Source organism: Onychostruthus taczanowskii, unplaced genomic scaffold, assembly GCF_017590055.1.
Source record: "Onychostruthus taczanowskii isolate IOZ18803 unplaced genomic scaffold, ASM1759005v1 scaffold4, whole genome shotgun sequence".
NCBI classification, from domain to species: Eukaryota; Metazoa; Chordata; class Aves; order Passeriformes; family Passeridae; genus Onychostruthus; species Onychostruthus taczanowskii.
In genome coordinates, this window is record NW_024501459.1 from 19881263 (window position 1) to 19904737 (window position 23475).

At 43.2% G+C, this 23475-nt stretch overlaps 1 protein-coding gene across 1 annotated transcript in view; it reads left to right on the forward strand.

Annotated features, from left to right (window-relative positions):
- The first annotated feature begins 6 nt into the window (after nt 1-6).
- Nucleotides 7-23475, forward strand: part of SDC2 (syndecan 2) — a 60224-nt gene continuing 36755 nt past the window's right edge. The window contains exon 1 of the mRNA XM_041412663.1: nt 7-187. Within this exon, the coding sequence (XP_041268597.1) occupies nt 128-187 (60 nt within the window). The 5' untranslated portion in view covers nt 7-127. The remainder of the gene's footprint in view (nt 188-23475) is intronic.

A 23475-nucleotide genomic window follows, 5' to 3' on the forward strand; every position in this document is an offset into this window, starting at 1 on the left:
GGCGGGCCGGATCCGGGGCGCCACCGGCCCTGCCCCGCGCCCCTCGGGCGCTGCCGAGCGCCGCCGGCCCCCGGTTTCTCCTTTGTACCCGGCCCCCGGCGGCCGCCGCGCCGGCTCCGCGGGAATAATGCGGGGCGTGTGGCTGGCGCTCACCGTCAGCTTCGTGGCCTGCGCCTCCGGGCAGCCGGTGAGTGCCGGGGCAGAGGGGAGGGCGCGGCGGCAGCCCCGCGGGAAGGGACGGGACGGGACGGGGCGAGGGCGGCCGTCTTGGTTCTGCCAGCCGAGCGCGGGGCGCCCTGTGGCATCGCCGTCCGCGGGGCGCTGGGCTGGCTCGGGGGGGCATCTGTTGATAGTTGAGCGGACTGCAAACGGCAGGCACCATTCCGTTCCACCCGCCAAGAAAAGAAAGACACCCCCCACCCAAAAAAAAAAAAAAAACCACCAAAAAAAGAAACCAAACCCCCACAAACCAACAAAACCCCAAACACCCCCACGAAGCCGAGAGGACCACTCTGCCGCAGCGGAGCACCCTGCCGCCCTCCAGCGAACCTCGGCCGAAGTTTGCCGCGACGACCCAACCGCCAGCCGGCCCCGGAGCCCCCCCGGTGCCTCTCTCCCTGCCTCTCCGGAGGAGGGGCGGGTGCCCGGCGGCCGCGGGGCCGGGGCCGGGTCCGGGAGCGGGGCTTGTGCGCCGTCCCGGAGCAGCGCCGGGAGCCGCCGGGCCGCCCCGTGTCCGAGCGGCCGCCCGAGGACATCGCCGCCTCCCCCGGCTTCGCGGGCGGTGAGGTGGGAGCGTCCCTGGCAAAATCCATTCCTCACGACCCGTGGCTAAAAAGAGAAAAAAGGCAGCAACTACCGCTGGCTGCGCGGCTCAGGACTTCCCAGACCCCTCAGACAGAACGCCTTGCGCGCCTCCCGGCCAGCCCCCGGTCCCGGCTCCGCGGAGCCCGAGCCTGCTGCGCACCCGGCCGGCCCTTCCCCAGGGGCTCGCCGCGAGGTGCTCGGGATAATGCTGCTGTTTACACTTTTTCCGTACCACGAGTGTATTCGCTAACCGGGCCCTCTGCTTAATGCAATTAGCTCTGTTGCTGGGATTTGTACCTCTGGGAAAGTCTCTCTCCGGCGAACCTCCCACCCTTTCGTGGCAGGAGCTGGCGAGGACCGGCCAAAGGGTTTTGGTCTTTTCCATCTGTGGATCTGAGATTGTCTTGAGGGAAGGGGTATGCAAATGACACTAATGCAGTGTTTGGGAATATGTTAGGAAATTATAAATTCGGGTTCCAATATGAAATAAAAAAAACATGACAATTTAATCCAATTAAAATGAGCCGCTTCACTGAACTAAATAACGTCACTAGCTTGGGTTAAGTTTTGAAGTTCTCTAGCTGTTGTATAAATTAGCCAAGTCACAGCCTTCATAAAATCTGGCTCATCATTAGGGATTTCTAAGGGTACAATTGCAAAACACTTTTCTTAAAAACTGATAAAAAAAGGGTTGGGTAGAACACTGACCTTTGTTTCCCCTAAGTATAACTGTGCTGCAGAAACACCCTTGGCTAATGAGCTACAATATCCTTTAATTTTATAGAAATGCTGTTAGTACGAAGTTCTCTGATGGTGGAGTAGCTATTAAACTGCCACAATAATTAGCAGAGTATTAAGTTTGATGGGTTTTTGCCTTAGGATGAACACACTGTGGCAGTGTGAGGTGGGTTGTTGGGGCATATCCAGTGCGGTGTGGTTCAGGGAGCAGGGGCGAGAGCGAGGTGGGGGGAGCCTGCCTGGCTCTGCTGCAGCGCCCTTGCTGCTGCCAGAAAGTTGTGGAGGGGCTGAAAAAGTAAAAGGAGGTTGGTCTTTTCCCTTTTCTTTCACCTCCCTTCGTTTTCTTTAACTGTGCCTGGCAGCAGCTTCATGGTCCCTTAAGACAGGATTTTGTAGACCAGTCTCTGGGAAAAGACAGATGCCAAATCTGTGTTCTCTGCAGAAGTCTGTCCTTGTCATAAGAAGAATTCTGTATGGATGCTTAAATAATCCTCCCAGCTTTCCAGACCACTGTCAAATTGATTTAGCTCTAAATTTCTTCATGTTTTAGATTCTACTATTTATTATCATTATCTAGGCAAAACCATAAGGTAAAAATCTTGTTTTTGATGAAGTAAATCATCCACGAGTCTTTTGAGCAGAGGAGTGGGAAGCTGCAGCAGATTTTTGTTTCTTAAGGCAGTGAGTTCCCTGTGTTTGGTCTGCATAACCAACCAACACTTTCACTGGGGTGGGCCAAGGAGATGTTAGCACTGTGTTAAGAATGCCCTGGAAGTGAGACCTGCCATGGAAGGAGGACGGGAGTGTTTGTCGGTGCCGGATGCGTGCTTTGTGAGCCGTGATGTGACTGTCGCACCGCAGCTGTGCTCTGCTGTGCCATGCCAGCTTCCCTGGGGGAGCAGCTGCTTCAGGACAGAGCTGTGATGGAGAGGGGGAGAGGGACCCAAAACCTGTTAGTGCCAGCCTGCACATGGTGGCAAGTGTTACCACACCAAAGCTGGTGGATTGCGGCTGGGGCTTGCAGAGTGCTTTGCTGCCATCAGTGTGCAGTGAGACATCACATTACAGTGGGTTCTGGTAACCTATGTGGCTCTGGGCTCATGGGGGATTCACCCAGGCTGGCTGAATGGCAAAAAATGTTCTTTCTAGCTACCTTGAAAGTTTCTGGGTTTGCTTATAAGAGAGGGAAAGACAGTGATGTGAAACTGCTGGAAAGAAAACTTTTCCTCTTGTGAGTGAGAGGCCTGATGTACCTTCTAAAAGGCTGAGCCCCTGAGCCTAGTCCTGATGATGCTGGGAGCCAGCTTTTGCTCATTTTAATAGCACCAGAGAGCAGTGCCAAGTATCCAGCTGTAGTTGTCAGCTCGCATTCGGAAGAGGCTGATAAACCTTTCTGTTTCGTTCTAGTTTGCAGCAGTGGGATGAATGGTTTTCCAGAGCTTGTGTGACAGTCGCATCTCTCTGCATGCCCAAGTGCACATTGAGAAACTTTGCTGGCTAGCAGGTTGTGCTGCATACTGCAGTGTTACGGTGCTGCCCTCCTCACAAAAGGTTGAGCCCATCTCCCCAGGAAGCTTCTGGGGTCTGGAGACTGCTTCACATCATCAGTACATGCGTTTGGGGATGGATTTGGGACTTTCAGTGAAACAGAGCATTGGGGCATCACCCGAGTGGTCTTTCGGTTTCTTGTTGTAAGCATCTGAGTGCTGAGTTGTTAGCATAAATATAATCGTTGAAAGATGATCCAAGGGTGATATTTGGTATATTTTTCAGAAGTATTTAGTATTTCAGAACCATGAAGCTGTAATTTCCCTACATTTGTTTCTAATGGTTACTTTGGTTTTGGAATTTGGAAAATTGATAGTGTGTTGGAGAGGAGGAATGTTTTTTTGAAAAAGTCAGTTAGACTTCAGAGATAGTAATTAGAGGAAAAGAAGGGCTGAAGAGATAGCTGGTATTTAGATTGACATGCTGTGGTGTGTCTCTCCTATGTCTGTTAAATTTGCTTTGTCAAAAAAGTTCCAAAGAAGGGAGCAAGTCTTTTCAGTCTATATTTAATTCTACCCACTTCCAATTCACATGTACTTTTTCTTCTCTCTGTAGAATTAATAAATGTTCATCCATTGCTGTTTGTGGTTTGGCAACACCTGGAATCTGTCATGTTTGCTTCCCTTGCTCTGACTGAACTTCTGGGTTCTGCCATCCAACAGCTGCCTGCATTGTCATGCACAGGAAATTCTGAGGTGCTCTGGGGTTTGCCACCAGTCTTGGGTATTACAGCCACCCCTTAGATGGATATTCTCAGGAGCCACTTTCTGGAAATAGATTTCCCTCTCAGGTTAGATTATCATTTAAAAATTAAAGAACAGATGAGTCTTGACCCCAGATCAAACACTGAAGTTCCTCTTTTTAATATCTTAGCCCTGAGGTCTGCATTGGAACTGACTTAGTATTGAAGCCTGAAGTGCAGAGATGTTTTCTCTGCATTTTTTCCTAGATCCTTATCAAAGAAGTAGATGAGAGCATCATCTTCAGGAACAAGTCAGGACAAATATCTTAGGGTTTGAAGTTGAGTGCTGGGATTGTGGTTGTTGGGCAGATAACACCTCTGTGGTAGGTTTGAGACAGTTACTGCAGCTAATGGAATAAAGATGGTGGACTTTGGAGAGTGTGGAGTAAGTCTCGAATTTGCTTGGAGATTTGGTGGATCTAAGTTTCCATAGGCCTAAATGAAGTGTAATCTCAGGCTGACAAGAAAAAGACCTAATTTCTTGACTAGCAGAGGTGCAAGGCATGAGAAGTCCCATGTCAAACACACAGCCATGATCTAATGCCTCTGGGAGGGTGGGGTGGATGGTGGAGAGCTGCCTGCCATCCTTGGTGGGGAATGTGGCATTTTGGCAGGGCTTCCTGAGCTTGGAGAAGAACCTGCAGAGGAGCCAGTCGTTTGCAGAGTTCTCCATTTGCACTGCATTTTGTGGCGAGTTGTCTTTATAAAATGTCAAGCAGAGGCATATGGATGGCATTTATTAATTACATTTTCTCACCAAACTGACTTTTGCCATTGAGCAATTTAAACATTTTGCTTATAGCAAAGAATTGCAGGCTTTAGTAAGGCTCAATGGCTGAACAAAGAGCTCTTGTCTAGTTATGGAGAAGTGCTCTTTTGTTTTCTGAATAGATTTGACAGACTATGATTTTTAACATAAATGTTGTGTTTGAGATTGGCAAGCTGTTTGAGGCCTCATATAAGACCCTACTTGAATCTGAGTTATAAAGATGCCCTCTGTTCTGCTGCATTTGAGAGAGGATGCACAAGTCATAAGCAAGTGATTTGGTCCACATTCAAGTCACTTTGCAGTCGGTGTTGTAGGAAGCATGAGAGAATTACTGGAGGCTGTTCTGTGAACAGCTTGTTTGGTTATCTTCAGTTCAAGCTTACAAGATGATAATAAATTGCTATCTGTAATATTTTCAGGACTAGTAATTTATTCATAGGTTACATGACACTATTTAGTGATTTGGGAACATTATTTCTCCTCTCACATTGAAGTATAATTTGCAAGCTCTGGAGTACAGACTGCACTGGTGTTTGACCCTCTAATAATGACAGTTCTCTATATGTATGTTGTTTTCTTGATTAGCTCAGTCCTGGGGGATGCTTTCAAAAGCATTCTAGATATTTAGGCAGAAAAACAGAATACGTGTAATCCTCAGAAGTACTGGAATACTGATTGCAGTGGGAGAAAATGTAGCATTTAACAGCCATTTGCAACAAGTACATTTGCGCTGAGCAAATTATTTTTGTTGATGTCTCAAGCAGGAGTTTCATTTAAAGTGAAATAATGACTAATAGGATGGTGATGAATCTGCAGAAATTGGCCTTGTCCATAGATAGGCTATTAGAATGTAGTATATATAAGCTGTGCTTAACTAAAGCCTGAGCTGGTCTGCTCCATCTTAAATCATTATTTTTAGTTTATATATAAACAACTTCTTCAGAAATCTCCCTTCTAAGCTAAATTGTTTTGTTCCCAAGGTGAATTGATTTGGGGAAGTTCAAATAAAAACCTGTTTGGCTGTGTTTGAGTTGTGGGGGTGAAGATAAATACATTGTACTTTTATTAATAGTAAGGAGACAAAGGGACTTAGAGAAGGTCAAATACCCTGTGGTATACACAGGCACAGAATCAAAATGTTCGAAAGCCAGCATTGTGATTAACAACCAGAATATATTGTGTGTATTTAAATATTATGTTGTCAGACATATTTTGTTCCCGTTTGATTAACCATAATAATGTATAATTTTCTCTAGAGGTGCTTCCACGCTAATGGAAGTCACTTGTCACCTTTGAGATCTGTGTGTGGTGACCCATTCCTGTTATTTGGAGTGTATTTCAGAAGTGTGACTGTCTGTGTGGACTGAGAGGCCTGATTCTCACAGAGCTGTAGGAAAGAGTGCTGCTAAAGTAATGTAGCCTGGGAGACAGAGTACTTCCCAGGGAGCAGTTGGGTGCATGACCACTGTAGCATCAAGACTAAGGATGTTTCAATAGAGAGCAAAAAAAGATATCATACTTCCTGCCCCATGAATGAATAACCTAACCAGGTCTTCCCTCTCTCACCTTCGACAGGATCTCTTCTCGTATGTCTTTCCATTAATTATACAAGTAGAAGAAGCTTTCCTCTTTCTCTGGGCTGAGCTATATTAATTCCAGCTGTGTTGATTCTTCAGTATCTGCAGGAGTAGCTGGCTGGACACAGTACCTGAAGGGCACAGCCAAACCCCACCCGCTTGATATCTTGGCTTTTAAGAGCTGAGTCCTGTTTGCCTTTTGGACTGGGGTCTGCAGGGGAAGGCTAGAAATGGGTTTGACTGCATGGTGTACATGGCAGGCTGCGGAGATGAGCAATGTCCAGGAGACAGATTCTTCCTTTTCCAGGCTGTTTATTCATGCTCACTCTGGATGCAGAGACTCAGAATCAGTATGTCACTTGAACTGATTACCAGGTGAAAGCATCCACAAAGCCTTTCCATTCAAATCCTTTTCAAGTACGGTTCCATGTTCTAATAATACACAGTCACTGAGGTGTGACATTTGTGGTGTTCTTATAGTTCAAAATGAAACCTGCAAGGGAAGCAAAGCAGAAAGGTGAAGGTAGTTCACAGCAATGGAAACACACCATATTTGGGATGGCCAGAAATTGAGCTTCTGTTGAACATAAATTTGTGACATTGCATAAATAAAAATAGATATGTCTTAGTCCTATAAATAATTATAATAATGTATAATTCCTACATCAAGGATGTGCATGAAATAATGCTGCTGAGAAGCAAGAGTGTGACAATTTTTGTGGAAGGCAGATTGCAAAACCTTTAGATCTGTCCTGTCTGTGGACTGAATCTTCTCCCATTTGGGAGCTCAGAGGCACTTCGTACTTGCCAGTGGTGGCAGTGCCAGCACAAAGGAAAGTGTTTGTCCAGCAAGGAGAAGGAGCATCCATGAACAGCGTGTGTGGAATTTGGTTGTGTTGGTTACAGGTTTGTGTAAATGTCATTGAGAGAAGGTGTAAAGTTCTCAGGAACTGCCGAGGGCAGCGTCTGAAGTTAGAAGATGAATGCTTTAGAATAATTGGTAGTTTAAGCACATGTAGCATCTGCAACTCACAAATCTCCTTCTCCATGGTGTAGCAAGAAAAATGGCTAGTCCCGGAGACGGACAGGAAAAGTTATTAAAGCATCATGTGTATATTCTGAATTCTTGTCTTTGGTGAAGCTGTTTATGATTTCCCAGACATGTGCTCTTTGAATATTTCTCCTCCATAAAGGCTGGTATTTTTTTTTTTAATATGATATCTAAAATGTCATGAAATGAAACCTCTTGGGGTACTTTTGAAATTATGTGTTCACAGAGACTGTCTTCCACAGAGCATTCAGCACTGACCTCTCTCCAGCTGTTGCAGTTCTAGCTTGAAAGGTCTTTGAAACTTTTGTGTGCTTATGTGTTTTATATAGAACTTAATTGTATATGGAGCTCTATTTTACATATATTTTGATTTTTTTATTCTGTTGCATGTGTGTCTTTCAAGTGTCAGGACAAGAAATGCCCCAGAGAACATGCTTCCCAGTTAAATAAACAGAACAAAGTTTCTCTCAAAATTGTATTAATAATTTTCTTGGCCTGAATTAGTGTAGAAGGAGCAGCCTCTCTGACTTTACTTACCAGGAAAAAAAGCCTTAAACAAAAGGTGTTCTTTTCTTTTCATGTTTTTTTCTTGTTTCTTCACTTGTAATGTAATACAGCAGTTTCATAAATTTTCCCCCATACATATGATTTAATCCTCAGTAGCTCCCATTGGTGCTTTTGGTTTGATTCTCCAGCACAGCCTTTTCTCTGCCCTCAAAGCCCTGGTTAGGGGACAGGCATGGTCATAACTGCAGAATGTGAATGAGTTGGAAAAATTTGGGTCTAAGGAGAAAAACTGGGAATAGTGATTAGCATAGGTCTGTACCCAACGTGATGAGGCTGGGAGGTCCCACCAGAGCTGCTGTGACCTGAATGGACTCCTGGCTCAGCAGAAATTGTCTGTGTTGCAATTGAATTTACCTTTTTATGGCTTTTGACCGAAATATTTCAGTGGGCACGTCTGTCTGCTGTATGGAAGATGCATGACAGATGTTTCTAGGAATTTCCAGAGAGTTTGGCAGTGACCAATGAGACCAACCATGAGATGGTTTTGCTCTTCTGGAGGAGCTGTGGTCCTTCCTGCAGCACAGAGCATCTGTTGGTGTGCAGAGGAATGCTGTGAAGGTGTTGGAAGAACAAGTCTGATTACTGACTATAAAGAGATACCTTATTTCACAGCCTTAAATAATGAAGACTCATGATTAATTTTTGGATAATGTTTTGACATCTCAGTATTGCTTGATGGTCTGACTGTGCAGTGTTTGAGGGTGAGGAAAGTAGGCTCCCTGGCCACCTGGTAAAAACAGACTTACCTCCTTGAAGTCTGCAGATGTAGGGGGAGGCAGGGCCTTGAAGTTGAGTTGGCTCATGTCTCCAGTCATACTGCCTGTTGCAGATGTTTTTCTCTGGTGCTGTTTAGCCCAGCCAACCATGCCCTGTTGGAGGAGCAGGGCTGTGTCTGCAAGGGGGATCTCTGCCTTTGGTGGGGCTCAGGCTCAGTAATAAACAGCTTTTCTGCTGCGGTAGAGAAGCAGTTGTGTGCCCATGCCGTTGGCTCTCCCTGATGGAGGGAACTTCTGAGCTCCTGGTAACAAGAGCATCTGATTCAAAATGATTTGGGAGAGTACTCTTAACAGTACTGCTGCCATGAAAATGCCACTTCTTGGCTGTTTGGCAACTGTAGGGCATTAGAAAAGGGAAATTACCTTTCTTTTATTTTGTTTTTGTTCTTACAATAATTCACAGCTTGAAAAGCTTATTCTGCTCTTGGCTGGTTTGGGTTTTGTGCTTACACTAATGTTGTTTGACCATATCTCTCCTATTTAACCAAAAGCTGGTGACTTGGCATTTTGATGTAGCTCTCCTCTGGTGGACACCTTGAATTGGTTGGTCTTCTGCCTGGTGGCATAAACTTAATAGTAATGTAATTTTCTTATACTTTTTTTTGACAACCATTAATGTTGTCTGTGGGTTAAAGTAATCTTCTGGGTTTCTGAATATTTTGTGATGCTACTGACTTCACGTGCCAGTCAGTGTTTAATTTTTGAGTTTTTTCCTCTGACCTTCTCTATCTGCAGTGAAAGAACTTGGAAGCTTTAGGTTATGACAAAAAATCCCCTTACTTTAGAGAAAGAAATGTGGTGGTTCTATAATGTACAGGTAGGAGTTTCTGTGATTCTTCTTTGCCATTTCTTGTTCTTTCACTTAACATCTGAGGCTTTCCTTCTCTGATTTACATGGGTAAATGTATTTGACTTGAGGAACCTGATGAAGACTGAGAAGAACTTCTGGCAGACACTGTCATTCTTAAAAAAAGTAGCTAGGATCCCTTGTCATGAAGGTGTTGCTGTACAGACAGTCAGAGCTGGCACAGTTCCCGCATAGTAAAGTTGCTCACATGGCATTTCTGTATTTGTGATCAGAGATGAGGGGTCCTAAGGGAGGATTAGCAAGAGTATTTTTGGGGATTTCTCCAGAGATTTTTTCTAGAGATGCACAGAAAAAGCTAATCTCTCTCTCATTATTCAATTCAGCTAATCTAATTGGAAAACCTCCTTAGAGCAGTCTCTGGCAGCTAGCTGTAGCAGCTGTACAATTAGGAGTGTCACCTAACAGGAGAGCAAAACAAAGAGCTGTAGGAAACTGGAGTAGGATGTTTTAGTCTATCTTAACAACCCTCCCAAGGACCAAGCTTGCTAGAGTGAATTCAGCTGTGAATTTTAAGAGCTTAAAAAAACTGATGAAAAGTCTGAATTTTCAAAGACTTAAAATTCTGAATGACGCGATGAAATAGTTTTGAGGTTTAGGCATTGTTGTAGGTTATTTATAGATTGATTTTTTAAAATGAAAATTTACACAAACATGACTGGATATGGGTCTGGTGAGCTCTACTGCCTATTCCTCAGAGTGTGAACAGTAAAGCTGAGCAGGGAAGAGGTGTATAATTAAGTGCTTTATATATATGGGGACATTTCCATGGCCTTTTCCCTCCCAGATTGGCTACTGGACTGTGTTGTATTTGCAGATAGCCCTGAAGGCCATCAAGAGGAAGAGCTGGCATGGAGGAGGGCACCAGCCCCATCAGGAGGTGATGGAGCCATTGGCAATGATGTTCCCTGGCTGCACAGTCCAGGGCTGTACCTAGGCACAGGAGGGCAGAGGCAGGTTTGCATTTGAATCACCAGCTTGGCACTTACAGCTTCACATCATTAATTACTGTGATGCTAATGCCATTTAGCCATCTCTCTATATTCAGGGAGCATTTAGATAAGAGCATTGTGTGGGGCAAGTCATGATTTAGCAATCTCTGTGGAGTTACGTGGTTGTCATATTTGAAACGTGTGACCAGTAGTTATAAAGGATAGGTTTTGGAAGTGCTGTTAACCAAGTGGCATATGTCAGGGACTGGAAAATCTAGGCTATTTATAATTATCCACAGGTGGAGAGGGAAGCAGCAATGCATAATACCAGTAATAATTATCAGCAGTATAGAAGTTCATCTCTTAAGCCGTTGGGTCTAATGCACTAAAAAGTATTTGATCTGAAGTCTGGCACGGCCTTCAAATGGAGCCGTTCAAAGGCGTCCTGACCTAATTTTGCTGCAGAAGTGTGTGAGTCTTTCTCATTCCCCTAATTTCTTGCAGAAGGTTTCAGTGATAAAGTCTTCATCCTCTACATGTGCATATATTTTACTGTGGAGCTTTTGAATAAAAGCAGCCCTTGCAGGCCAGGTGGTAAATATAGTGCTCAGCTTAACAGAAAAGACACTCAGTTTATCAGAGACATGTCCTCCAATGTTTTGCAGTTGTCAGTTAGCTTTCCTTAAGACTTCTTTTTATTTGCTAGATTAATTTTTTATTTTTTGTGATTAATTGAAGTTCAGTGCTGGCTCTGTACCTGTGAGTAAAGGCTTTGTATTATGCTGAACTTCTATTTTAGTGAAAACCTCTAAAATGTAAAACAGCTTATAAAAAAAGTTTGCTTTCTTTTCAAGGGAAATAATAAAATTATAAGGCATTGTCCATGTAGGTATGTCAATTTATCAGTTAAAGCATAAAGTATAAGTGCTTTGACTTTCCTCTGAATAAATCAAGACAGATGTAAGACATGTCTTAATGGACTTTTGTCTTCAAAATAAAATGGGAAGAAAACAAGTTTATTTTTCAACAGCGGCAAAATAGAATGTACTGCAGGGATGGGCAGTGCTCTGTGTTATTGGTTTAGACTGTTTCTGTCAGAAGATAAAAACTAACAGAGCAACACAAACTGAAGGCTTTTAAATTCTGTCTGACCTGTCACTTGTACAATTTCTCATGTTATTATCACCACAGTGGTGGTGTAAGACTAACTGTTTCCTACCAGAAACGCTGCTTTTTGTTCAGCGTGGGGTGTTTTAACTTGTGCCGATGATATTTCTGAACAATACTGCACAGTACATGGTAACTGTAGTGCACTTAATTGTAATTTATACCTTAAGTTATTTATTTGCCCTTTTTCTTTGCAATCTCTCGTGCATCCAACCTCATTAGACTGATTTTTTTCTTTCCCTCCTGCTGCTTTTGTGCTATCAGGCACAAAAGGTAACTGTTAGCATTGGCCCTGCTCTTCAGTCTCATGTTGCAAGTACAAGATCCAAGAGCAGAAGAAAAGGTAGATGAAAATCTGGGCCGGCTCTGGGCCTTTGCCCACTCTCAGGAATCCTTCTGCTCACTCAGCTCGCAGCAATGAAAAGAGGGAGTGGGGAGGAGTTGCTTGTGAGTGACCAAAGTATTGGCAGAGCTGTTGGCAGGAAGGGGATGCTGGACTGCTGACATGTCTTGGCCAGACCTTAATTAAAGGAGAAGCCTGGAGGTGACTGGTTTGGGCTGGAAAAGAGTTGATGTATCAGGGATGCTAATTCCATCTTTGACTCATCAGCAGTGTCCATTTGACGGCACTGGAGCAGCAAACCAAGCGTTTAAACAGACATGGATCATTTGAGCACTGCATCCCTCATCCCCTTTACTTTTTGGAAAGTGAGTGTGTGGAGCCAAATGTTGCAGCTTGGCATTTCTCTCTGTTCTTTGGATTTTCTTGGAAGACTTCTGTGTTCTCCCTGCTGACTGAGGAAGGATGGGAATGATGGGTGCAAATTGCTCCTCCTCTGATCTACAGCCTCACTTCAAAACTTATTTTGTGCAAATGGCCATTTGTCTGTTTAAGTGATCAGAAACTGTGTTTGCTCAGATGGAGGGGGAGCCGTCTGAAGTTGGGACTAGCTGAAGTGTCAGATTACCGAGGGCACTATAATCAAGGTGACAGCTGCTTTCCTTATGCTATACTGAAACAAAATACCCCAACCATTCAACAGAGCCTCACCAAATGCATTAACCTCAGTGTTTTTACTCTTTCCACAAGTTGGTGGATTACTTAGCACTCCTGGCTAATGAAATATAGGAGTGCTAATCTCTCTCCATGGATACCAGAGGGGAAAATGTTGAGTGTTGCTACCCCAAGAGTGCGAACGTGCGTGTGAGCTAATGACCATACTCAAGGCCTGCAGTGCAGGGAGGGAACTGGTTTCTCCCCGGGTGCTTCTGCTCTCTCTGGAGATGCTGAGCCTGGCACAGGGAGGGCTGGGATTATCTGTGGCTCAGCAACTGCTGTGTGGATGCACACCTCTCCATACCCTGTGGTGAGCAACCTCTTAACCCAACCCTGTCTCCCTCCCACCCCTTCAAGGTATTTGCACTTGCCCTTAAGTAACCATTTCTTTCTTTGGCTTCTTAAGCTGACACACTTTGACGTACTCAGGGGTGAAAAATGGGAGGTGCTTCTTGAAATAGCCTTGATGTGCTGTACAGGAGAAGCCTTGTTTGAGGAGCTGGCTAGGAGAGTTCTCTCTGAGCTCTTTTTTTACCTCCCTTTGAATAATACCAGTTTGTTTTATTTTAAAGAAAAACTCCTGTGGGTGTCTTAGCCACAGGGAAAAAAAATCCACAAAAATACCTTGCTGAGGTTTGGGTGCAGTTTATTTCCAGTAATGAAGGGCAGACCTGTGTAGGGAAGGATTGTATGTGAAAGAATAGGATAAGTGAGACTATTAGAATATGTTGGTCCTGGGCTTTATTGTGGGCCTTGGAGTAAAGTTTTGGGAATAATCATCTGGTACAAAGCTTCTTCTTAATATTCACTCCTTCAGAAAGAATTGGTGTTTGGCCTGCCAGAGGCTTATTCTGAGAGCAGTCAGAGGGCTGTAAGCTGTGGTTTCCTTTGAGGTGGAGGAGCCCTTTCTGTGGCACCTGAGAAAGGGTCTGCATGAGAAGAAGGGAGATTGAACTGGGAAGCCTGAATCTGTAGAGACAGCAGGAGTAAGAGACTTAAAAATTGCAGGGGGTAAAGCAAAGAATAATCTTGTAATTGCTGAGCTGCGCTGCATAGCTCTAGCTGTTCTATTCAACTGCACTGCATAGCTTTAGCTGTTATATCCAACTGCCACATCCCCTCTCGGGTTAGGAAAGGCAAGAAGAAGGAGTAAAGGACTCTGAGAAAATCATCTTGAGTCAAACTTGACTCACACAGGTCTGAAAAAGTGCACTAGGAGTTTCGCTGAGTATATTTTAATAGCTGGCTGTAACAAGAGGGAAGCTGGACAGCCTCCAGCTGCAGTTTGTCCCTTCCTTGCTCCCTCCATGCAGCCCCCTGGTCCTCTGCACTGCCAGTGTGACTGAAAACCCACCTCCCCTTGGCCAAAGAGCCTCCAGCTTACAGAAAAGCACATCTGTGTTACTTCATTTATGGTCAATTACATGAAATGTTTCCAGAGTTTACAGTATGCACTGAGCAGCACTGATAATCCAGTCAGGGCAAAGAGAAGGGATGAGAGTTAAGTTATTGGCAGAGCATGAACTTGGTGTTTTCTGGGTTTCAGCTGCTCAGCTGTTTCAAAGCACCTAGTTTATCCTTTTATCTTTGCTCAGTCACCTAACTTGAATGAAACCTGTGCTCTGCAGAGACTCTTGGAAGACATTCATTTTGAAGTGGAGAAACTGCTCAATAGGGAGAGAGCATGAAAATCTGACAAACAAGTTTGGTACCTCATATTTTTGCTCATAGAAGATCTGGAGCACAAGGCTCCCCAGTAGCAAATTCCCCATCAGCAGAAGACTGGGTGATGCATCCAGACTGTCCTGGGGAACTCTTTAACCTGTGCAGGAGGATGGCTGGGGTGTGCCAAGTCCCTGCTTGTGCAGCAGAGACCCCACATGTCCCTACTGTCCAAATTCTTGAGATTTTTTTTTTTTTTGCTTTAAAATACAAGCAGAATCTGAAACTGTAAGACTGACTTATTGCATGAGGAGACATCGTCCAATGGAGGAGGAACAAACCAAGGAAATTAGAGTTGTTTTAATAAGATTTTTAAGGCTGGTTTTTTTTTCCCATAATTATTTTTAATCCTCTCCTTCAGGTAATGTAAGATGCATCAGAAGAAGGCAGTGTGTTCATTAGGTGTGGTGCAGGACCTATGATGACTTGACCAAAATGAATAGGCTTCACTTAATAGTCATTGAGTACATGCTCTGGAAATAACTCCTCCATTTTCTCTTGGAGTTTGGGAAATGAAGGGATACTGTCTTTGAGCCCTTCTACTTATTTAAAATAATACAGTGGTATGCCAAGCAGAGCAGTATTAATTTTTTTCTAATGCTGGGAGAAGAAGCCTGTGATTAAGAGACTTGGCAGTATGTGACTCTTAGTTTTCTTGTATTTTTGATGCTTGTGTTTGTATGCTAGGGTGTTCACAAAAGCATAATAAAGTGTATTTTTGGGAAAGTTGTGAAATGGATGACATTTTCCAAAAGGACAGTGTGTCTCTTGGCAGCATCATGGTCAAACAAGTAAATATGTAGTTACTATGTCATACCCTTCTCACTGTGATTGCAATTCCAGGCAGTCTTGGAAATACCACATATGTCAAATCCAAGTATTTTTCCTCCATATTTCATTAATTTTAAATTACTTTTAAATTTTATGTTAATGGATGGATTGATGTGCAATAATTAAATACACTGGATTTCTAGTAAAATTAGAGTAAGTTAGGGGTGAAGTAGCCTGGAACTCCAGTGATGGTGTCTCAGCACTTCTGTGAGAAAAGGTATCAGCTTCTGTTCACTTTTACCTCTCAGCTGACTCCTGCCAACAGAGCTGGTTTGGGTGTCTGCATTTCCAATATGAAGAGATCTTCCCTCAGCTAATAAAAAGTGTGGAACTCTGCTGAAGGTTTTGTAGAGGAGATGGTGTAATGCTGTGCTACTGCTGCTGATCTCTTGTGTGTACAGAGGGCACTGAGAAAGTCAGATGGAGAGACACAAAGAAAGATAAGAGCCACGGTGTGGCTTTACATGCTGAAAACCATTCTGTGACTGCTCACAACTGTTAATTAATGTCATTGCAGAAGATTATGCATGTTTTGAAAGTGGCTGCAACAGTAGATGGGAGAGAGGCAGCTTTGCCTGAAAAGTAAGGAAAACCTTAAAGAAAATCCATGTAATGTAACTTTTGATTCCTTCTACTTTTGTTTTTGTTGGGTTTTTTGTTGGGTTTTTTTCTTTGGTGTGTTTTTGTTTTGTTTTGTTTTTTTGCTTGTTTGTTTGTTTTTGTTGCATGGAGGATGTGACTACAGTAATTTCCTCACTCCATCCAAGGGCCAAGTGAAGCACTGGTGGAAAGTGAGTGGGTACATGGCATTGTCATTCCCAGTAGAAGTGCCAGAAGGTGAAAGCTGACTTCTCACCAGTCCCTGGGCTGCTCACCTCCTCCAAACCCTTCCTTCAGCAGGGAAGCATGATAGTGTTGCAGGTAACGAGAGAGATGAGAGCAGTGGTAGTGGTGGATTTGTTTGTGACACTTCAGAGGATGACCCAGGGAAGTGGGGATGTTCTTGTGTAGCTCTGGTGAAAACAGAGGACCACCTTCAGTACGAGAAGAAATGAGACAGACTGGGAAGCTGGAGCTGACTGCTTGGGTGGAAAAAAACACAAATACTCGTTGTGGTATTCAACATCTGAACTGATATGGCTGTCATGGTAATACTTAAGCATAATCTAAGGAATTTCTAGCTCCTTCTTCAGCAACAGCAAATCAGTTATTACTTTGTTATGCTCATGTAAGAAGTGCACTACCTGTATCTTATCAGTTTTATCTTTGAAAATCTATGTTATTCAGGGCTTTCAACATATGAATTAACCACGTTGAAGTCTATGCGTTACAGTGCACATGGTTATAAATTCTTACTTACATGGTGAAAATCAGCTAATATTTAAAATGGGATATTAAAACTTACTTAGCTCTTAGCTAATAAATATTTATTAGCTGCTAAATATCAGTCATTCGTGCCTGATGAATGAGGTTCTCCAGGAGGCAGCTTCAGCTGGGAAGGCATCTTTCTTCTGCCCTCCCTGCCCAGATCTACATGAGGCAATGTCTCCCACCTGCTGCTTTTTGCTTGCAGATGGAGTGTCCCTTTTCAGTGCTTGTCAGTGGATCTGGATGGAGATGTGGGTATCTGGCACTTCCCAGCACTCAGAAAGGGGCTATTTCTTCAAGACAAATCCTTTTAGAGATACAAATTTGTTTGTTTCTGAGGGAGGATTGAAATGGATCATCCACTCAAGCAATGCTGTGGTTTTTACTGATGAATTTAGGTGAATATTATGCGTGTCACACAGCTGAGTTTCTGAACACATTTCTCTTTTTAAAATCTGTTTTTAAATGTCAGTAGATTCACCTCTGAAGTTTAAGCATCCAGAATTGACAGGTTTTTTTAGGACCAGAGAGTATTTGTGGAGAGGGAAGTAGGAAAGCAGTACTGAAATGAAGCATTAATCTATTTTGGATTGCTGTTCAGCTTTAGTGTTAGAGGATGTCTGGGTGTTCTACAGATACCATTATCCAGAACATCCAAAATGTGTGAATGTATATAGAGTTGAGGCTGGAGCAGGCAGGATTTTCTTCAGGACAGGTAAACAGTAATTCATATGTTGTATGCATTATGGCTATTGGATGGCAAAAGCAAAACTCCATTTATAAGGCAGAACAAAGGGGAACCAAAGGGAATTGCCCAGAATTACAGTGGTTTGTTTCTTAAAAAACCAACAGACTAGGTACAAACAAAGCAAAAGAAAAGATCAGCCTCAAAATTTGAACTGATTTTACCTTGATCAGCAAAGGCGTAGCAATTTAGCCTCAAACAACTGCTTGGGATGTGTTGCTGGGTCTTTGAAATGAAATGATTACTAAGTGGTATTTTGCTTATGCATTAAGTGGCAGTTTGCTGCAGACTTGCCTTGAGGAGTCAAAATAAAGTAGGGACTTTACTTTTTCAAATGTACAGTTCCTGTTGCCCAGCAGTTCAGGGATTTCTATGCATCAGTGTTATCTGCCTAGATTATGGAGATGGATTTAGTTATATACTTTTACCATATAAAAAAGTCTATGCTCCTTATTTTATTAATTTCCTTTTCAGTTAGTGTGTTCCGTGTGAGGTTTTATTTTTTTTTAAAGAAACCACAGCATGTGAAACTTTGAGGATTAAAAGTAACTTTCAAGAGTCTAATTCTAAATATAAAACATATTATTATACCAATCAACCTTCTAATAAATCTGTATAATTTCTTACTCAATAACAACACCTAATTACAAGGCAGTTCTCTACTGCTTTACACTTGGTTTGTAAACTGTGACTGTCCCTTTGCAGCTGAACTTACCTTTTGAATAAAGCCTTATGTACCACCAGAGTTAATATTTAAACCAAACCACCCGCTTAAAATTGTACCCCAGTTACATTAAATTAGAACCTCTCATAACAATGTGAGAAGGTTCTTGTTTTATAGCATAAGCTGCTTTCCCACCCTCAGGCAGCAAACTTGAAGTATTTTAAGTCTTCTGCTTGGAAAAAAATAGAGTCCAGACCTCCAGCTGCACATGGCCATCTCAGCACCACGAAAATAGAAACCGGTGCTATCCCAAATGCATAATTCATCTGGAGCTTGCAGGCATTCATGCAATGCAGCAAACTCAGTGGCTCCTTCTTGAGCATGCTGTGGGTGAACAGCAGCACTGGGGCTGTGGTGCCTGTGGCTTGTGCCTGTTCCCAGACTCTTCTGTCTCGTGCACGGTGAAAAAGGTGCCCAAGGATGAAATGGGCAGCCTGGCAGGGTCACCTGGGCAGTCAGGAACTCCTCTGCTTCTGGGGACTTACCAGCCAACCTTGCAGCCAGTTTCCCCAGTTGTGGGGAAACCTAACCTGATGTCTTGGTTGAATGCAAAGAGAAGAGTTGTAGAAATGAATAAACTTCAACTTTATGATATCCTCTGGATGAAAATGTATCCGTTTGGGCTTTGTAAAATATGATTTTGTTCTGAATCTGTATAGGAAAAAGCAGTTTTGTAAGGTATATATTGCTATATGATGACTTTTTTCTTCCTTTCCTCCTTCCCACAAACCAGTATTTGTTTCTCCCCCTCCATCACATCAGTGTTAGTCTGTTTACTGAAGAATTGGGATCAAGATGGTCCTCATTGTTGAATATTAGAGCAGTGCAGCATAAAGTAGCTCTTGTTAATAGCATCTTTCACCTTGTCTGCTTCTGAGCAAAATTTACTGGAGCATTTACTGATTTCCATTGGGATATTTAGTATTGCTTTTAGTGTTGGTTGTACCTGAGCAAATGCCATTGACTTCAGTGAAGTTTGTGTTGTAGGATTTGTAGATCTTATTCCAGAGGGGAAAAAGAAAAAAAAAACCAAAAAACTAGAACTTCTTTTCTTTTAGAGATACTGAAGGATGGAATAACCTCAGGTAGGAAGCAGTGTATGGAACAGTGTTGTTTTTCTTAGAATGGAAAGCATGACAAAGATAGAGCTGACCTGTTACTTGTTTTGATAATAAATACATGCACATCTATTTCTCTACTACTTTGATTTATAGAGGAATAAACATTGAGCAACAAAAATAAATATGGCGTGACAGAAAAAGATAGAAGTTTAGGTGGCATCTCAGCAAAGAAAGGAAATGCTTTGAAGTATGTCCTGTAAAAGTGCATGGTGACAAGCACACAGAACTTCATTACAGTGCCTTTCAAAAGAGATTTATTTTAAATAGGCTTCACCAAAGTGATTCTTAAAAAAAAATTCTTTACATGCTCACAGCTGTCTTCACTTTTCTTCCAAGCCATTTTCTATAGCTATATCTCTGCATGCACACAGGATGTAGATTTAGCAGAACTTTATACTTATGTGAAAGGAAAGTGCTTTGGTTATGCTGTGTATCCATTGATAACTTTGTTAGAGGCAAACAAGTATTGACTGTTTCATGGTTATGGCTAAATGAAATTAACCCCCACATTAAGTTGGTGCCTGAACTGGCAAAAGGGCATTCAGAGAATTGCGACCACCCTAATTTCCCAAGTACATCCCTAGTGCCCACAGTGGGATGGACAGCCCTCTTGCCTGAGCCTTGCCACCAGCTTCCCCTGGGGATCATGCCCCAAGCCCCTTTGTCACCTCTGCAGAGGTGGAGGAGGGATGGGGTGGCTTGGAGGCTCATGGATCTGCTGCCAGCTGTGTTCTTGCAGGGGAGCAGGTGAGCTGGGCATGTGGCTGGGAGCCCCACAGTGCCCCTTGATCCCTGAGCCTTTCCTCCTCCCATGCCAGGGGGTCTGGGTGGCCCTGCCATTGGCATGTGGTGGCCATGTGGGCCCAGGGGCTGTGGCTTGGCCATGGGACATCAGTAACAGAAGCTAAGATAAATTAGAATGCTTGAGGATTTCAGTCATCAAGGGAGAGAGGCTGAAATGGCAGTGATTCCTTGTGCATGAGTCCACATGTATTAGTGCACAAGCTTTGCTCTGCTGGATGATGGTCTTTATTTTGCTGGGATTTAGGAAAATCCCAGTCTCTATGACAAGATACTGCTGAAAAAAAGTCTTCTGGTTGCATAGCACTAAATATTGGTTGATCCATCACCTCACTTTTATCTCTTCAGCTTCTGATGATTGTTGACCTTTAAGTAAAACTTTGTGTAACTGTGATTGCGTTCGTGTTGTGACAGGTGGGCTTCTGCTGGGCCTCATGTTGAATGTGTGTAGTAGGTACTGTCTGGAGAGGCTAGTGGTGATGTTCAGGTTATATGGACCCCAGACGTTTTTCTTTTGTTTCTCTTGCATGTATCTCATTTTTAGGACTGCTCAATTGTTGATGATGCTAAATAAAAAGATCTTAGGGGTTTAAAGTGCAAGCACTTACTTTTATGGTGTTCTAAAGTATTTTGGAGTTGTAAATAAAAGAAAAAATACAGAGAACTTGTATTTTCAGAGCAGTTTATTTCAGCATGAATTAAAATTTAAAAAAAAATCAGATGAAATCCATGACTTAAGCACATGCTCTTAAGTTAAGCATATTGAGCAAGCCCAGATGGAGTCCCTTGTGGGACTCCTTGTTGTGCATAAAGGGAGACATGAGTGCAGGCATCTGATAAAGGTCCAAGTTCAGAGTCACAGGTGCAAAATCCAGAAGTGATAGCAGGGTACAGGGCCAAAACTGACCAGATATGTTCCTTGGAGGGTTTGTTGGCTCTGTTGCTCCACGAAGTGTTTTCACAGTTTTGGATTGATCCAAGAAAGGCCAGAGCATGCTGTTGTTTGCTGCTTAGTTTATTTATGAACTTACAAAATAATATAAGCAATTTTAGTGCTCTGGAGGGAAGAGAGAATGGTACAAAATTCAGTATAAGTATGGAATGGTGTAAACACTTAGACTAACACTGCACTGCTTGCTTTATTCAGTGTTGTGTCAGTGAAAAGATGGAAGTAAGGTGAAGTCACAAAGTGTTGTGTTGAGAGGAGCAGGCTGAGTAGGAGGAGCTGAAAAATGCAGAGAACAGGCAGCTGGCTGCTTGCAAGTTTGTCCTAGGAACTGTTGCTTCCTATAAAAAGTAAATTTTGTGTACCGAAGGCAGTTTACGTGCTGTGTTTGGCCATAAAAGTTAGGAATGCAGCTGAGATGGGGGATGCAGATCACTGCAGACAAACTTGGAATTATCTCAGTGGAAAAGATGAGTAACTCCAGAGGAAAGTGCTGTACAAGTGGCTCATTTACTTTGGTCAGCCCTTGAGAGGGGAAATCAAAATGACAGAAGTTCGTGAGTCTTAACAAATCTTCACTGGAAGAAAGGATGTTTCTTCTGTGCTTCGCGTGAAGGAAACCAGTGGTTATGATTGCCTCTCTAATTCTGTTAACTCATCATTCCTATGTGTGACTGAACTAAAACATGTGTCATGTTCCCATTTCAGTTAAGTAGTACTTTCCATTCCAAGCTCTCCTAGCTAAGTATTTGTAAAGCAGTCATACTTTTCTTACTTGGTAACTGGCAATTGTCTGCTCTTCTCTCTTTGCACATCCTCACCCCTGCCCCAAACTCAGATTACTGAGCAAGTAGGGATAAACCCATGGCCTCTCCTGTCTCTGGTACTGCTGCACAGACCTGGCTGAAGCCCAGGCTTTTGGATGGCCACTGCCTTGCTCTTGTTTAAGGATACTCTTCAGGGCAAGATCAGTGGATGTTTGCAAGGGCTGGAGTCTCACTGTGGCACCTGGGAATCTGCAGCTGAAGACTCAGGTCAAGCATTGAGCTGGGCAGCTCACACCAGCTGTAGGTGAACCTCAGCAGCGTTGCAGAGTGGGTCCTCCAAATCTGTGTCACATGTGACACAGGGACTGAGACCCTCATTCTGCTCTTACATACTCACTGTCCCTGAAAGCTGGTAGATGTTTCTGGTTCTCCTGTTTCCTACCGGAGAAGCTTTGGTGCCTTGTCCCACATAGATCAGGCACAGATGAGTTCTAGTTTATTGAAGTCAAGAGTTTGCTTGAAGCTGTGTTCACGCATGTGTTGCTCTGGAGCTGGATGTTTTGCCCCTGGCCTGGGGAGCTGGCAGGATTTGTAGGCACATACATACACACACGCAGTGAGTGCAGTAAGGTTGTACCTCTGAAGCCTCTCGTCAGTTCTGCTCTGTTTCAGAGGATTTGGCTTTGTCAAATCCTTCCCTCTCTGCTGTTAGGACTGATGACAGATTAATGTGATTAAAAAAAGATCTGGCTGCTAACTGTTTGAATTCCCAGGTGGCTGAATTTTCATGTAATAGGACTTTCACCGTGATTTATCCTCTTGGGGTGTATTAGCGGTGAAACGCTGCCTTTCTGCAGTCACTGTTCGATTCATCATATTTTGTTTTTGCAGTTGCTCAACCTTTTTATCATTCATCTTTGCTACTGGGTTGCTTTTGCTACTGTAAAATTTAAGGTACTCTATTGAAGAGAAGCTATACTGGGGAATTACCCCTTTATTTCACTATTGCCCTAGTATATCCTTTTCTTCCTTCCTTGTCTCTCAGCTTCTCTCCTTGGCATGCCTGCTGCTCCTATGGGTGGGTCTGTCCTTGCCTATGGAGGGCTGGGCTGCTCGTGAGGCTGCCTCACCAGCAATGCAGGGAGGGTAGTGTCTTGGAAGTAGAAGTAACTGGTGTAGGCTATGTGGCAAAATGATTTTTGTTTTTGGCAGATCTGCTTTATTTGAGGAATTCCAGCAGCCATGCTTCTGGTGTGACTCTTGGGGAAGCAGGTCTCCAAACTGCATTGGTGTGGTGACTTTGCTGGTGGCAACTATTGGTATGACCTCTGTTTGTCCTTCAGAGTCTGTGACACCTGCTGGAATAATGCTGAGAAAAGCAAAATAGGCAGAGGAAGTTTTTCCAAGTGAAGCTTCAGCTTTGGACCTCTATCTTCTCAATTATGCCATGGGAATACCTCAAAAAAAAGTGTTGTGTGAGTTTGAGAGCACAGTGTAATCTTTACTGTGGGATTTCTGTCAGCATGTCACCCTACTCTGCTTTAGTGGCCTTTTGAAGAAATTGACAAGGAAGGTACAATTTATAGTTTATTACAGGTTTACATGGAAACAATATTTTACCATTGTCTCCTATTTTTAATTCTCTTCCAATAATTCAGACTACTCAATTTTAGAAAGTGTATGCATTATAAATCAGTTTTCTGCTTCTAGGTTCCTCACATATATTTTGTGGGAACTTTTTATAAAATATACCTTTTTTAACATTGCTTCTTTCTATAACTTTTTCGGTGTTGTGCAATGCTGAATGAGCATTCCTCTTGTTTCTTGAAGCATCTTGCCTTTGTTAGTGTATAATGT